This window comes from Dermacentor albipictus, unplaced genomic scaffold (genome assembly GCF_038994185.2).
Source record: "Dermacentor albipictus isolate Rhodes 1998 colony unplaced genomic scaffold, USDA_Dalb.pri_finalv2 scaffold_11, whole genome shotgun sequence".
NCBI classification, from domain to species: Eukaryota; Metazoa; Arthropoda; class Arachnida; order Ixodida; family Ixodidae; genus Dermacentor; species Dermacentor albipictus.
Window position 1 is genome coordinate 6,596,686 of NW_027225565.1, and position 17,893 is coordinate 6,614,578.

Here is a 17,893-nt window from a genome sequence, read left to right on the forward strand (position 1 = left end):
GAGTATGTGTGCCAAGAGCTAGCCAAAGACATAACATCAGAGCAGTTTTGGACTGACTCAATGATTGCACTGTACTGGATTACCGGAATTCTGAAAGATGGAAAGACTTCATTCGCCATAGGGTAACGAAGATTCAGAGCAAAACGAACATCACATTGTGGAAGCATTTTCCTGGAAAGCAGAACCCTGCTGATTTTTCACAAGAGGAGTTTTGGCTTGTGAATTAACAACAAACTCAGTCTGGTGGACAGGACCCCATTGGCTTAAATGGCAAGAGAATGAATGGCCACCACACTGTAGACCAAACTCTACGGATCCTCCACGGAGTGTCATGGAGGAACGCTCTTATTAGGCACCATCCTTGCAAATGGTCATGTAAACTGACCCGCCAATTAAGGACATTAAGAAATACAGCTCTCTGGCACAACTGCACTGTGTTACAGCTTGGATACTACGATTTGCCTCGAAGCTAAAGCGGAAAAGTATGTCCCGTTGAGCCCTGAGTACAGAAGAAATACAAGCTGGTGAACTATACTGAACAAAAGAGGTTCAAAGCTCAGCCTTTTCGCAAGAAATTGACTGCGTCTCTAAACGAACTCAGCATATAAAGGATTCAACACTTAGGCACATGACCTGCTTCCTCAACAATGGAGTTTTTCGAGTTGCACGATGCCTACAATTCAGCAAGAAATCTTATGACGAAAAATATCCAATCGTCTTACCAAAGGACCACTACTGCTGTGAGCTCCTCGCCGTGCAATACCATCGACAACTACTTCATGCAAGACTTCGGGATACACTTGTACAACTAAGGGAAAGATTTTGGATCTTACGAGGATGGCACCTAGTCAAATAGGTCATCAGAGGATGCATTGTGTGCCAGTGCTACAACATCAGACCTTTCTCCAAAGTAACTGCACTGTTATCACCTGAAAGAGTGACTGCTTTGGAACCCTTTCAAGTAACAGGACTAGATTTCGCTGGTACCCTCTACGTTAAACATCCAGATCACTATACCAAAGTTTATTTTTGCCTGTTCACTTGTACTGTGGTTCGAGCTGTTCATCTGTGTCGAAGACATGACTGTCACAAGCTTTCTCAACGCTTTCCTATGCTTTGTGTTGCAGCGTGGACTTCCCTCTGGTATATATTCAGACAATACCTTAACCTTCAAGAAGAGAAAGAGAGAGCTTTCGAGATTGTGGCAATCATTGAGAAACAAAGAAGTTTATAACTACATCGCTAACTGTCCTATAAGATGGAAATTTATCGCCGATCATGCGCCATGGTCAGACGGTTTTTACAAGAGACTTATCGGGTCTGTCAAGCTGACATTGAAGAAGTGCATGGGAAAGGGATCTTTTACGGAGAAACAGCTACAAACAACCTTAACAGAAGTAGAAGCTGTGATCAATTTCCGGCCAATCATACATATATAGCGACTGTCGAGACCTGGAACCTGTCTCACTTTCTCATTGGAAGGCAAATATCTGCACTTCTGACCTAACACTTGGCGAGATCACTGTAGACAGTTACCATAATACTACCCATGTGGGAGGAACAAGAAAAAACGGGAAGAACTTTCTGGGAGCGTTGGTCCAAAGAATACCTTTCGGAGTTAAGAACAATGCCCAGCCCCAAGTCGGCAACCTCTTTCAACAGAATTAAAAAAGGTGATCTCGTCCTTCTACAAGTGTTCAGCAAGCCCTGGTAACTATGGAACATTGTTTGATTATAGGAGCTTCATAGAGAAAGGGACGGCAAGACAAGGTCCTGTACCTTGAGATTGCCAGGTGGATCTACTGTTAATGGACTGTTCAACACCTGTCATCATCATCAGCAGCCTGGTTACGCCCACTGCAGGGCAAAGGCCTCTCCCATACTTCTCCAACAACCCCGGTCATGTACTAATTGTGGCCATGTCGTCCCTGCAAAACTTCTTAATCTCATCCGCCCACCTAACTTACTGCCACTCCCTGCTACGCTTCCCTTCCCTTGGAATTCAGTCCGTAACCCTTAATGACCATCGGTTCTCTTCCCTCCTCATTACATGACCTGCCCATGCCCATTTCTTTTTCTTGATTTCAACCAAGATGTCATTAACTCGTGTTTGTTCCCTCACCCAATCTGCTCTTTTCTTATCCCTTAATGTTACACCCATCATTCTTTCTATAGCTCATTGCGTTGTCCTCAATTTAAGTAGAACCATTTAAGTAAGCCTCCAGGTTTCTGCCCCGTAGGTGAGTACTGTACCACTGTACTCACCTGTACCCACTGGAATCAAACTTTTTGTGAACTTTTGCGTGCAGAGCAGTTCGTTGGAGCAAGAATGAGGAAGAAGGAGCTGAGGCGCTCTCGTGCTTCGGACCACGTGCAACAGCAGCTACTCACGGAATTGCGTTACAGCTTATGCTTAATAAACCCCCTTTTATATGTGTCAGGAGGCTTGATTTCCTACAAAGGCCTTATCGAGTACTTGGGAAGCAAGATCAGTTTCTTTCCTAAGGTTTCTAAGCATGGATTATCATTATTTTTATGCAGAATGGCATAGGTGCAGAGTTTTCATTTTCCCAGCGGGAACAGGGGCTCGAGGGCTGGCAAGCTTTTCCAGTATCTCTTTTTATATATCATCATAATTCTCATGAGCCTATTTTTATGTCCTCTGGCAGGACAAAGCCTAATGTAAGTTAAGATATATATAAACATATACTGGGTGTTTTTTAGATCAGACAGATTTTTTATAAAAAGTAATGTGCACAGTGGGGGAAGGGGGGGAGACGTGGCATTCTTGCAGATGAGTTCCAAGGCGAGGTGGGCATACTTTGCCGGTAATAACATTGCTTCAGAAGACTTATTAACAAAAAATTTATTACCTAACTTTTTTATTAGTACCTTGGGGGCAGTTGCCTAAATGTCAAATTCAGAGGTAGTGATATTTTAATGCGCACACATTTTTAAAAATCGGTGGTTTTCACCAGAACATTGCGTGGGTCTGCTGTCACGATGGAGGTTTATGCACACAGCATGCCCAATTCAGTCTTGTCGTCCACCGTACACCCATGAGCAAAAGTATATGGACCATGGGAGTGCCTGCCAGACTGCATCGATGCACCTGCTGTTGGCGCAGCACCTGCAATCAAGAATGGCGCCAAAGTGGCAGTGCGCATGCGCATCCCACCATATCTGCCAGCGTGTCATGTTGCTTTCCCTGGCGAGGTTACACTGCTCATTGACTAAATGTCAACAGGGTGCTGCTTGTTCTGCTCAGTCAGATCCTTTCCGCTGTTCCACTGAGTGGGTGCAGCATAGCTGGCTCGCGCGACTGCCCTGCATTGCATTTCTTCTGTTATCGTGTGGCATACAGCCTTCTCTCGCGCCTTTTGATGAATCGCACAGAATGCCTTGCTTGTTATTGTGGCATTATATTATATGGCGTATATTATAGTGGCATATATTATAGCACACAATTGAGGCATAGTACTTGTCCTCACTGAGACTTGCATTAGCTTCGGTTCACTGGGGCACTCTTCTGTCAGACTTCACTCATATTGACTCACCTTGACTCACTCTGACTTGGAATCACACCTATTTGTACTAACCTTGAATCGCTCTGACTCACTCTGCCTCACACCCCTTAGGACTCACTGAGGCTCACTTGGATTTGCACCCACTCAAACTCGATGGGGCTCACTCAGAGTGGGACTCGTAAGGGGCTCCAAATCTGAGCAAATTTGAATGAGTCAACTCGTGGGTGAGTGTGCAGACCTGGAAAAGCTCCTGTTTATTTGCGGAGAAATAAGCAATTGCCTTCTATTTCTTAAATCGTAAAGCACTTGGTCACAGGTTTATGTTGAGAGGACAGATATAGCAGAAGAGCATTGACTTTTGGGCTAGTTGGTTACGCATAGCAGATCACGGTCAACTGCGCACAAACAAGGACAAAGTGAGGAGTAGACAACAAAAGCGCTTGTGTTGCCTACTCCTCACTTTGTCCTTGTTTGTGTGCTCTTGGTCATGATCAGATATAGCAGGGTGTTTTGTTTGCCCGCTCCAAAGCTGAAGAAACATTGGTCATTCAGTGCTGTGAGCATCTACAGCAGCACTGGTGACACCTTTTCATCCTGTTCTTTGCACTTTGCAGGTGAGTTGCCTATTGTTAATGCCGTGCATCTAGATATTGGGATACAAGGTGCCTGAGCTGTCATGTTACAAATAATAAAAAAAAAAGCCACCCTTTCAATGCATATGCAATCAATTCTACATTGTTGGCAACAACCAGAAGAAGCCTCCAGTATTTCTTCCATTCTATTTAACTCATTAAGTGCCATGGCTGAGTTTACTCGTTCAGCTGCTAATGCACACCCCTGGCTGTGCCCGAGATACTAATACGTGCACATGAAGCATTCATAGACTGGTTGCATCATGTACTTAGAAGTTGATTAACCCTTTCAGGGTCAGTGACCTAAGTATACGGCAACGCAAACAAGTCCGAAATGGTCAATGCTGTATATTTACTGCGCCGTCTGTGCATTTAAAAAGTGTGCCAATTTCCTAACTGTTTCTTTCCTGGCATGTGCTGCTACTATGCGGGAATACAGGGAATTTTTTTCTCATGCCTCCCTCGCTCGGTTTTTGTTGCATGGTTTTGTTCTTGTTCCGGCGTGTCTATATACTACTGCTTGCGCATTGGCGTGCGTGCGTGCGGGCCGGCGGCGGTCAGTTTGGGTTTTGTTCTGCGGGCGGTTTCAGCTTCTTGCGCTCGCCGAACTGATGGCTATCTCATTACTAATCGCTCAAAGGGCGACTGCCTGTTACTCGCTCGTTTATTGCTTGCTGTCAGGGGTGCGCATAAGCGAAGGATGCCACTGTGCAGGCCTTTCCTTTCTTTTTTTTTGGAGACTCTCGAAGACTAATTTTGCCTCTGGCAGGTGATAAGATGAAGATTAGCGGAAGTTTGTCACACGTTTTGCTTTTTTGAAGGGCACACAACCACACAGTTTTCTTAAGTGTGATCGCCTATACCGTTCGATTACGCTGTGAACGTAAATATTAGTGTAAGAGTAGGAACATTTGAGTCTTGTGAAATCTTCTTGTGTGTGCATTTTCTAAGCATTGAACTATATGCATAACAATGCATCAAATTTTTTATTATTATAAGTTTATTTCCTTTTTTTATTGTTCTTATTCATGAATAAACAGTACATATCTACCAACGTAAAATGAGGGCAGATGAGTGTATTGCTGTGAGAAGAGCTCTGATCACTCAATGCAATGATACACTTGAAGATGACTTGGCATACTTGCGCGCCCACTTCACATTTTTAGCCAACATTATCAAGAAACTTGAATGCTTGGCTGCAACTCTGGCCTGGAATGTGTGGCTCATTTCGGACTTTCAGGAAAAGTTTTCCACCACCCACAATGGGCCTGTTGCAGAGAGTTAGTTCAAAACTTCAGTATGTCTCGAATAAAAATCTCGGGCTCCTGCTACTGAATAAAGTATCAAAGGTTCTGACTGGCGAACATTCTGTGATGCCAGAGGGCATTGGACTATTGAACATTCTCAAGTAAAAGTAGGTGCTGCAGGCACGTACCCAGGATTTTTTTTCGGTGGAGGCCCAACCCAAGGTAACCTTTCTATGCAAATAGGAGGGGGGGGGTACCTTCGCCATAAAGACACGTAAACCCGCAATAGAGAAATGAATTAAGGTGTATCTCATGGGTACCCCTGTGAGATACCTCTCTCCTTTACTAGGCAAACAAGGAACCACATCAAATGGACTTGTGCAGGAAAGAAGTGAAGGAAGAACACTGCTAAGAACAATTAAAAAAACCGAAAGTGTAAAATAAAGATTTCTGTAGTAGCATACAACTAAAAAAAAACACTATTTGACAACCAAGGCACATGGCCCACACGGGTTTGTGTTACTCCGCCAGCCAATCACAGAAGCAAACAAAATCGTCGTCATGCGGTATTTTCAAAGTGACGTACTTTATACCTTCGGAGCATCTGCTGTTCTTGAAGAATCTTTTCATCGACGGAAAGAATGAGGTGTGCAACAGACATGGACAAAGTGTATGGAGTCAGCATTTCACTCTTCAAAAGTCTACCTGCCATGGTTGCTTACTGGCTATTATGTTGGGCTGCGAAGCACGAGGTCGCGGGATTGAATCCTGATCCCCGCCACGGCGGCTGCATTTTCGATTGGGGTGAAATGCGAAAACACCCATTTACTTAGATTTAGGTGCACGTTAAAGAACCCCAGGTGGTCCGAATTTCCAGAGTCCCCCACTACGACATGCCTCATAGTTTTGGCACGTAAAACTCAATACCTAATTAATTAAATCTTTAAAAGTCTGTGGTACAGTTCATTTCACTGCTGAGCCTGTCTTACTCATGAAACTTCAGTGCCAACTGGAGAGCAACTTGACAATATACTGCATAGTTGCAGCGAAGCAAGCATTTTATTTCAGTTCAATGAAGAATTAGGCATTCGCCATTCCATTATAATAGGCGAGAGAGAACATATAAATTTACGCGCAAATAATTTTATTTTTGTGGTTAGCACCTGATTTGGGTAACAGGAAAAGTTTGAAGTACGAATTATTTGCAGCCTCGCGGAGGAGCAGCGGCTGGCAGTTATGAGGGTGTGTGCGGGGCTTCACTGTAGACTTCAGTTGTATCCGACTATAGCAGCATTTTTTGAATCCCTCGTTTACTGCCCTACCAAGTTAAGGGCCAGAACCAACTCATATTATTATTTGGAAAGTTAAGTAACGATGCGTGGCCGCCAGTCCCGTATAGCTGTGCAGAGCGCAGGACGCTGCGGTTATAGACGTACTGCGCCCACCGCGGAAGGTCAGAAAAACACCTATACATAAGCACAGCTGAGAAGTGGCTACGTCAGGCGGCTCGACTGATATCTGTAGAAGCGTCATTCAAAACACGTGGAATTGTTCTCCACTTCCAGCGGTGTTTTATCTACTTCCTTTTTAAATAAAAAGATGTTGATCCATAAAGATTTTCATAAACAATGATTAAATATTTTAATATTCACTTTCTCTTCCTCCTTGGCTCTCTCCCTTAGTAGGTTGCTTAATTTCTCAACTCCTTGCAACCCTTGTTTCCAGTTGCCAATTTCGTACGAAAAGTGCTGTACAATTAGGGAAAAACCAGACGAGGTAACGGGTGACAGTTGTATTGCTTATGGGTTTAAGGGGAAGCTTTAGCTCGGGTGCTCCTTCCTAAACACATGTAAAAGGAGAATTTGTTTTCTCGACAACCACGGCACTAAATGTGACGAGGTTTGTTGCATTTAAAAGAGAGACTTAAAATCTAGTGACTGTTTGTTTTGAATTTTTGATTTAGTTCATCAATTTTTTATTAAAAAATAGGCAAAAAATTAAAAATTTTCAGAGAACGAAATTATCAAGTTTACCTCTCTATCTCGGCAAGGAAAAATAATATCACAATTCTGTGAATTGCATCTGATGTTACATCTAATGGGGACAACATTTATATGTTACACATGAATTAAAAATATTCAGTATTGTGGAAATACAGCTTTTGCTGAACCCTTGTACCAACCCAACAAATTCACGTAAGATATAAATTGACATATCGAATTTGTCCGCTTTGAGTGATCTAATGGATGCCGTTTACAGAACTGCGGTATCTGTTTTTCGTACAGAGCTATTAATTTTTAAACTTCATGCGTCTATTCTTTTTTGAACTTTCGAATCTTTAAAAGTCTTTTTCACAAAATTCAGGCCATAAATCAAAATTCCGCTTCCAACAGTCGCTAGAATTTATCTTTCTTTCTCAAATGCAACAGATTTCCTTAAAATTGGTCCAGGGGTCATCTCAAAAAAGCGTTTTTGTTTTACAAGTATTTGAATAGACTGCATTGGAGTTGGGCATGGACGCTGTTCAGCATTATTTTATTTTCACCTTATCTAACCCATATCGCCGGTATATGGTTCCGAGGATCTGCCACCGTTGCGGCGAGCCGTCACTCGAGGAAATAATGAAGCAAAAGGACAAATTCAACGCAACTGGTGTTTTCTCCGGCCACAACTCATTTCTCGTGCATACAGACCACCTGACTATGAACCGAATCCCTTTCCTGGTCCCTGGATCAGTCTAAACAAAGGAGGTTGAACTAACGAAGCAACAGCAATGCGTGTGACCGTTGAATAGGTGGTGACAACTGAATAAATCTTGAGTAATTTGCGCAGGGACCGAATCTATGAGAAAACTGGCCTTCACATCCCAGGAGATGCCGATAACTACCGCCATCCAAAAGGAGTGAAAAAGGCAGCAAAATGTTGACTGCCAAATAGCTGTGAAGTCTCAACATTGATTTGGCGGTGCTTTAGGAATGTGTGCGAGGAGTGATGTGTGCGAGGCGAGGAAGGGGGGGGGGGCAGTATGCTGCTTAATTTCGGGGAAGGGGGGGGTGGCTCCCTCGGGCCCCCTCCTGGGTACGTGCCTGATGTGCTGCTAACTTGAATGGATGTTGAGGGTGTTCCTTTTCTGCATACAGCCTAATATACTTAGCGAAAAAAGGCACAACATGAAGCCCAAAAATTTTTAGATTGTGCTTTTTTGACACTGCTATCCCAACTTTTTTCGTGGTGTCTAGTTGCCATAGATTTCAGATAAATCTTGTAACCTTCAGAACTTGTCTCATTCTGTAGCAAATAAAATGAATTTCACAAAACCGGGGTTTAATGGGCTGTGTTCCCTAGAAAACCATAATTTATCTTCACATGCACATTGTAAGTTATTATTTGAGCCTATACACACCTATAGGGCAGTTGTTGGCACCTAAATAAGACCTAAATGACAGCATTAGTGCCTGTTATAGGCACTTAAAACAGCATTTATTTGTGCCTAAACGTCTGGTCTCTAGTGATTACTGAGTAGGTTGCTAGTGGGTGCCCAGTATGCCAAAGCATCAGAGAAAGCCCCTTGTATAGTGATTAGCTACCTGTTTGCCCCAGTAAAGTGATTCTCATTACTTTTGGGTTCCCCCTCATGTATGTCTATGTGTGCGCATTCTCTATGAAGGGCTGTTCTCCTGGTTCTTATACTTCTTGCTACATTTTGCTGCAGTTTTTTTTCTACGGCAGTCTGCCGCTAGAAGGTGTACAGTCAGTTCGGAGGACAGCAGTGAGAGATCTAGCCATGATAGGCATTGTTATGATTCACCTGTCTTTTTGTTGAAATGCAGGTATGTGCCGTGCTGTTACATTGCTTTCTTTGTCGGGGATGCCTGATGCCCCTGACCTGTTCAAGATGACTGTTGAAGATGTTGTTGACAGTGTGAGTGTCCTTTATAGACATTTTAATTTGGGCGCCACCATCACAAAAATGTGGTGTCATCTAGCATTGGGGGGGGGGGGGCTCTGCTGCCATGCTAAAATGTGCAGCTTATTGCAGCGGCGCTTGGCTGCGTGGGAAAAGCCCTTCGCCAAGCTGCACAGTGGTGTTTTTACATGCGTGTGTGCAGTTTTGCATGTTGGTTGTGTTGCTAAAAGTGTTAATTAAACTGTGCGTCACTGCCTCTGGTGAGATCTATCTTGGAAATGCTGTTGTTTGCAGGGTATCCGCAACTGCTATGCAAAATTTTTGCAAAACAGTGCCCTGCATCTGCTTAGCATTAAAAAATGTATTCACAGATTGCTTGAAACAAAGTACACTTTGTTTATTGTGTATAAGAAAAAGCAAATTCCAAATGCTTGCATACATTTAGCTGTTTTTTAATGCAATTAACATTCTTAGTATAATTCATGCTTTTTCAGTACCATCTATCCATGTCCGTCTCTAACATTTTCCCCAACCCTTGAAAACTTGGTTCACTGGGTGGTCCGTTAGAGATATAATTTATTCGAAGGAAGGCAAAGAGGTCAGTCTGAGCTAGCACGCTTTAGCCTAGGTAGAGGTAGAGCTCTAGAGGTAACGCACTAGGTAGAGCATTAGGCTGCTGTGCTGATGGAACCAGGTTCGAAACCAAACCATCAGACCATCTTGAGTGACTGGGTTTGTGACACTGTTTACATGCTCTAGCAGCCATCGTCATCTTCCTCAGCCGCCTTTTATATATGGCACACTCCAGTGTGCATGCCTCGTGTGCGAGCTGCGAGGTTAGAAGAATAAAAAAAGAGCTTCTTCTGCTCCTGCCATCGGTCTCAACGTTTCTCAGGTCTTTCATCCACCTGATGCCCGGTTCAATCACATGCACATCGACATTTTTGGCCTGCAGCCCCCCTCGCGAGGTGCTTGCTACATACATGTGCAGACCGTTATACCCACTGGCCTGAAGCATTTCCTCTCACCGACATAATGGCACTTACAGTGGCTTCTGCATTTGTCGGGGGCTGGATCTTGCGCTTCGGTTGCCCCAGTGTTGTCACGACTGATCGTGCCTGACAGTTCGAATGTGATCTCTTCCATAAACTCACGTGCCTGCTTGGCGCCCACCATATCCATACTACCGAGTATCACTCATCGGCAAATGGAATGGTTGAGCGCCTTCACCGTCAACTCAAAGCCGCCTTGATGCCCCTCCAGGCTTGCTCTTCTTGGGCTGAAGACCTTCCTTTCATCTTGCTAGGCGCGCTCCTCTTTCAAGGAAGACCTCTGCTGCACAGCTGCGAAGCTGGTCTATGGCACAACATTGTGGTTGCCTTGTGAATTTTTCGCACCAGCTACTGCTGCCATGCCCGACCCAGACAGCTATGTTCAGCAGCTCTGCTTCCTGTTTGCATGCTTGCGTCCTTGCCCTAGTAGAGTTGCCCCCTCCAGTAATGCTTCTGTCAGCAAAGACACGCCTACAGTGAGCCACGTTTTCATACACCGTAAAGGCATCCGCCATCTCTTACGCCACCCTATGATGGCCCTTTCAAGGGACTCAAGCAGACAGAAAAAACTGCTACCATTGACCTCAACGTACAGGAAGTCATGGCGATTGACAGGGTCAAATCAGCCTACCTAGTGACCTCGTCGTCATTATACGCTTTCAACGACTTTACAACCGCTGAAACAACAGATCTACCCAATCAACCGCCCCGCAGGGGCGTCTATGTCAGCAGGAGTTTGGTTTGTTGCGACACCACGCACCCGAGCACACAAGGGTTGGACCTTCCCGCGTCTAACTGTGCGCGGCTCAGCCGTGTCCACAGAAAAGGGGATTGAGCAAATGCAGGGCGTTTAGAACTTTACGGTTCCTCAGCAGCGGTAAGTAGCATGCCCCTTTGGCCTCGGCTTCATGTAGACGGCACCCTTGGACTCTGAGCCACCCGGGGAAAAGCGGTAGTTGCCTTTTCCCATCTCTATCTCCCTCAAACATTCGTCTTTCTCTCACTTTCCATCTTTCCTGTCTCCTACTCATTTCTTTATTTCTTCCGAGCCAACCTAGGTTATGTCATGTTTGGTTACAGTGGCTGTGTACAGCTGACGTTGGCAGGCCTTGTTTAAACACAAATCCTGTCACGTCCCCTTGTTGGGCTCCATGGTGGGTGGCTGGCACCGCTGCCGAAACATATGTTACGCATGGCTAGCTCTTTCCCCCCACTCCCTGACCGCCCTCAGAAAAGAGGGCGCACCGAAGATGTTTTCAAATTTTTTGGCAACAGATTACCAAGCTTTCCCCGATTCCAGGTCATCTATTCTGACAAACCTGAAAAGACGATGAGAATCATTTCACTTTTCCTAGTGTCAAAATGTCTTACCGAAGCACTTGGCGCAGGTTACAAGGCATCAAAGATGGCTAGTGGAGATCTCCTTCTGAAACTCCGTGATGCGAAACAACATGAAAGGCTTCCTAACCTAGTTACATTCGGAGAAATTCCAGTCACAATATCCCCACACTGAACTATGAACACCAGCCGTGATGTTGTCTCTGATGATGACCTAATGGAGCTGACAGAAGCTGAACTGCTGGAAGGCTGGACCGAGCAGAATTTTATCAATGTTAAGTGAATTATGCTAAGGCGTGATGGTAAGGAGGTCAAAACAAAGTATCTAATACTTACTTTTGGCTCAAGTATCCTGCCTGAGACAATCTAGACAGGCTATGTAAAGCTACGTGTCAGACCCTGTGTCTCAAACCCTCTTCAATGCTTTAAATGCCAGCGTTTCGGCCACAGTTCCCAGAACTACCGAGGCCAACAGACATGTGCTAAATGTAGTGCCGGAGATCATTCCTCTGAAAATTGTGGAAGCGCTCCACACTGTGTCAACTGTGATGGCAAGCATGCCGCATACTTGCGGTCGTGCCCATCATGGAAAAAAGAAGAAAAAGAAATTGTGCCGATAAAAGTGAAAGAGAATATTTCATTCAGAGAAGCACGTAGGCGGGTTTCCTACCTGCCCAAGAGCAGCTTTGCCGATATGGCGCATCAGGAGGCAGCGCCACAACGGCCTCTGGTGGCTGTCCTACCCACACTCAGTGAGGCGGCAGTGATGCCATCCCCCCCCTCCCCCGGCGGCTGCACCTAACGTTGCTCAGCCGCCCCAGCAGAAGAAGCCATCTACCTATGGCATGGTGGCCTCAAAGGCTTCATCTACGGAGACGAGGCCTTCACATCAAATGCAGCGCTCGCAAGAGTGCCTGGAAGAGGCGATGGACACAACCAGCCAGACGGTGCCGCTAGCAGGAGCGGCGAGATTCTCGCAAGGGCTCCAAAAAAAGAAAAACACTGCATCACGCCGCCCAGAAAGTGCTCTGTGAGCTAACTCCTCTTTCTTAAACACACAGCACAAAAACCACATTCAACATGGATACACAAATAATACTCTGGAATGTCAGGGGTCTCCTGCACAATCTTGATGACATTAAAGAACTCCTACATAGGTATAGCCCAAAGCTGCTGTGTGTTCAAGAAACACACCTTAAACATATGCAAACAAATTTCCTTCAACAACATGCTATTTTTCGTAAAGACTGTGATGACACTATCATGTCATCCGGTGGTGTTGCTATCATTGTCGACAGGGGTGTTGCTTGCCAGGAATTAGTAAAACTTCATACACCCCTAGGGGCAGTTGCTGTCTGAAGGGTGTTTGACAAGCTGGTCACTATCAGCTCTGTATACATCCTTCCAAATTATCAACTTTCTAAAACCGAATTTCAAAACTACATACATGAACTTCCCGCGCCATGCAAAGTTGTCGGAGATTTAAATGCACATACCCCTTTGTGGGGAGACTCTTGGGATCCGAGAGGTCGCGTAATTGAAAACTTTCTTTTTTTCTCAGGAGCATGTATACTTAATAAAAACGAGCCGATGTACCATAACGTGGCACATAATACATACTCCTCCACAGATTTAAGCATAGTGTCGAGTACACTCATGCCGTACCTTGAGTGGTCCATTCTCAAGATTCCCTTTGGGAGCTGTATCGTGCGCCTCTGAGCAAGTCGACACACACAGTGGTTGGGCATCGAAAAACTGGCTGTCTCTTTATTGTGGTTGCTTTTATATCTCCGTGTGAGAGGGTGCCGCATGCGCAGAAGTGGTTAGGGGAAAGAAGGATGCGCTGCTATCAGCTCGTCTGCTTCCGTGGTGGCCAAGTATGATACATCTCCTTTCCCTTAACGAAAGAAAAAAAAAAGAGACTTTATGACCACAAGGTAAGAAAAATAAAGCTAGGAGACTTGACGGAAATTCGCTTCGTATTGCAGCCGTTGAGGCTTGTTGCGCTGACGGGTCGACCTGCGGGGCTCTGCTTCCGATGTCTCCACTTTGGGGAAGACCTGTATGTTGGCTTGCGGATGACCAGTTAACCCGGGTGCACTTTGGCCTTGTTCTGGAGGCTCCTGTCTTTCGTTTTGTAAGCTACTATTTTCAGCGTTGTTGTTGTCATCTTCGTCTACCCTGCGGTATTTTTCCCGCGTTTGCAGCAGGTGTTGTCTGTTCCGCCTTAGAAGCCTTCCATCCTCTGTCTCCACAATGTGCGACCGGGGAGCCGCTTCTTGAAGCACTCTTGCCTTACGTGACCAGTCGTCATCCAGTATGCGTACAGTGTCTCCTTGCTGCAAAGGGTGCAGCGCTTTGCCCGTGGCCCGCTGTTGATGCTTGACTATTGGGCATCCCAGCTCAGTGCTGTATTCCGGAACGTTGGTGCGCAGGCGCCGTCCCTGTAACAGTTGGGCAGGTGAATGGCCATCCTCTAGTACAGACACACGATAAGACAAGAGTCCTAACCAAAAATCGTCGCAAGATTCAGTGGTCTTTTTCATAATGCGCTTAACTATCTGTACTCCCTTTTCAGCAAGTCCATTTGATCTCGGAAATCGCGGGCTTGATGTAATGTGCTCAAAATCATATCGCCTTGCGAAGTCTGCAAACTCTTTGGATGCGAATTGAGGCCCATTATCTGTAAGTACTTGCACAGGGATCCCGTAGCGCGCGAATATCGCGGATGTTTTTTGTACCACCTCATAGGCCGTCATTGTAGATAACTTTTCCACTTCAGGAAAATTGGAGTGCGCATCGAACACTACTAGATGCTCTTCCCCGGCGAAATGGAATATGTCGATGCCTACTCTGTACCACGGCATACTAGGTGTCGGGCGCAAAATAAGGGGCTCGGACTGCTGCTTGTATGCATATTTTTGGCATGCGTTGCACGAACGAATCATTGATTCAATGCTGCTGTCTAGTCCAGGCCAAAAAATAAGAGCGCGCGCTCTTGCCTTGCACTTATTCATACCCAGATGACCTGCGTGTACCTTTGTTAGCATTTCGCTCCTCATGGACTTGGGTATGACAATTTTGCATCCTTTCAGTAGTATCCCGTCAATGACAGATAGCTCAGCCGTAAACGGACGTAATTCCCCTTGAACCGTTGTGCCACGCGACATTTGGTGCATTACAGCACTCAGATAGGGATCCGATAGTGTCTCGTCCTGAAGGCGACGTTTTGTCGATGGGGTTACCATGCACGAGACTAGACGAACTGCGTGGACCTCGATGTCCTCCATTGCTTCCGGGTTTGGTGAAAGGGAGGGCGCACGGGAGAGCATGTCAGCCAGGAGCAGGTCCTTTCCGGGAACGAACTGCAAGTCATAATTGTATTTTAGAAGGCGAACAAAGAAGCGCTGTAGCCGGGGTGGCATTTCTCCGATGTATTTTTTTGCGATGGCCAACAACGGTCGGTGGTCCGTCTCTATGAGGATCTTGCGGCCATAAGTAAACTGGTGAAATTTTTCGCAGGCGAACACTATGCCAAGCGTTTCTTTCTCGATTTGCGAGTATCGCGTTTCGCTATCAGTTAGCGTTCGCGAGGCGTACATCACTGGGCGCCATTCATTCTGGTGTTTTTGCAATAGCGACGCGCCAATGCCGATGGCTGATGCGTCTGCCGAGATCTTTGTTTCTTTAGTTTCATCAAAAAATGCCAGGAGCGGCGGCGATGTTAATGCCTCGCAGACGTCTTGCCACTCGCGCCGATGGGCGGTAGTCCACTCAAAAACCGTATCGTCCTTCACGAGGCTTCGCAGCAACGCCGTTTTATCGCTTAAGCTGGGTACATACTTTCGGAAATAGTTGACGACACCCATCATTCTTCTCACGGCATTTTTGTCTTCCGGTGCGGGCATGGCTCGGATGCCTTCAATCAACTCGGGGCTTGGGCGCACGCCGCCTTCATTGATTATGTCACCTAAAAATGTTATCTCCTTCATACCAAACGCACATTTTTCAGGATTAAACGTGAGCCCTGCTTTTTCTGCCTTTTCTAGCGCGGCACGCAAACGTTGGTCATGCTGGGTTTTGTCAGCACCCCAAATGAGGACGTCGTCGACGTAAACGCGTACTCCTGGGATACTTTCAAAGATCTCAGTCAGTGTCTTTTGAAAGACCTCACTGGCAGACGAAATGCCGAACGGTAGCCTTAGGAACCGATAGCGCCCGAAGGGAGTCGCGAAAGTGCAGACGCGCGAAGTAGCTTCATCAAGGGGTATCTGATGAAAACCAGAGTTGGCATCCAGTCGCGAAAAAAATCGAGCACCTGAAAGCTCACTTTCTATATCTTCGCGGGTAGGCATCGGGTAGTGCTCACGTAATATGTTTTTGTTTACTTCTCTAGGGTCCATGCATACTCGGAGAGCGCCGTTCTTTTTTCTTACCACAACCAGAGGACTTACCCATTCGGTGGGTTCTTCTACTTTGACGATGATGGACGCCTTCTCCATGCGTGCCAGCTCGTCACGCAATGGTTGCTTCAGTGCCAAAGGTACTTTCCGAGCAGATTGTACGACTGGAACCGCGTCTGGTCGCAGAACCATCTTGTACGTTCTTTGTACGCAGCCCGTTCCATGAAAAAGATGTGCAAATTCTGTTTCTGGCCCTGCTCTTCCACTTCGCCTGACTGAGTCGATGTTTGCTGTAACAATGCCGAACTCGATGCATGTACTCAAGCCAATGATCGCTTGGCGTCCTTTCTTGACGATAAAGAAGGCAGTATCTCTCGTCGTACCGTTCATCTCTAGGGCTTTAGTTGCGACACCGAGATGCTTGATCTCGGAGCCGTTGTAGGCAGTCAGCACTGCTACGCTCTTGCGCAACGTGTTCACTTTCGAGATGCGCTGAAAAATGCTAAGCGGAATCAAGTTGGCTTGGGAACCAGTATCGACTTTCAATTCTATGTCGTGACCAGAGACCTTGCCACGCACTGTCCAATCTTTCCCTGGTTTTGTGCTTACGCCACAGATGCTGACGTCAAGGACATCAAAGCTGTCTTCACGATCTTCCTGAATGCCGTGAACTTGCGGGTTCTTGCAGCACGATGAAAAGTGATTCTGCTTTTTACATGCGTAGCAAGTTTTTCCGTAGGCTGGACATTGCCGTGGCGCGTGCGCTCGACCACAGTGCTTGCACCGGCCTTTTTGTTCTTTGCCGCGTTCATATCGGCGAGTGGAGTCTACTTGCACGCGCTCGTTGACCCATGCAGCATTTTGTTGTGCCGCCGCTTCAGCTGCTTTGCATATGTTCTCGGCTTTTTGAAGAGTCAAGGTTTTGTCCCGCAACATTTTCTCTCGGACAGTCTTGTCATTAGTCCCGAATACAATCTGGTCCCTAATCAGAGACTCTTCAAGGGTCCCGAAATTACAAAGCTTGGCTTGTGTCCTCAGGTCACGTACAAACCGCTCGAATCGCTCTCCTTCATCCTGGACTCGCATACGGAACAAATGGCGTTCGTAAACCTCGTTTCCTTGCTCAATAAAGTATGCGTCAAACTTCCGCACTAGTGTCTCGTAGTCATCCTTGAGCTCACCTTCGGTGAATGTGAAGTTGTTGTAGACCTCAAGCGCTTCGTCACCCGCGGCGCTCAGGAGGATGGCCGCCTTGACTGCTTCTGTCTTGGGATGGTCTGTCGAGGTAGCCGTCAGGAATAGGTCCAGTCTTTGCTTGAAGAGTTCCCAGTTCCTTCTGACATTACCGGTCAACTGTAGTGGGCAGGGCAGTTTTAAGGCGTCCATGGCTTGCTTCCTGCCGCGCGGCTGTGGGCACTTCTGACACCATGTATCATGCGCCTCTGAGCAAGTCGACACACACAGTGGTTGGGCATCGAAAAACTGGCTGTCTCTTTATTGTGGTTGCTTTTATATCTCCGTGTGAGAGGGTGCCGCATGCGCAGAAGTGGTTAGGGGAAAGAAGGATGCGCTGCTATCAGCTCGTCTGCTTCCGTGGTGGCCAAGTATGATACAGGAGCGACCACTTCCCAGTTGTGTTCAACTTAACAAAACAAAATTGATGCCTGCCACACGCTTCCCACCCCGGTGGAAGGTTGAATTAGCTAACTGGGAACTTTTCCAAGAGCTAACATATATAATCCGGGATGAAGTCGATTCTTTTGATGTAGACGAAGCTGTGGCATATA

General features: G+C 46.2%; 1 protein-coding gene across 7 annotated transcripts in view; it reads left to right on the forward strand.

Moving 5' to 3' along the window:
- Positions 1–17,893, forward strand: part of LOC139051281 (uncharacterized) — a 211,713-nt gene that overhangs the window by 25,927 nt on the left and 167,893 nt on the right. For all 7 annotated transcript variants that reach the window (XM_070528283.1, XM_070528286.1, XM_070528284.1 and 4 more), the window contains one exon: positions 9,237–9,328. In XM_070528283.1, the coding sequence (XP_070384384.1) occupies positions 9,237–9,328 (92 nt within the window). The remainder of the gene's footprint in view (positions 1–9,236; positions 9,329–17,893) is intronic.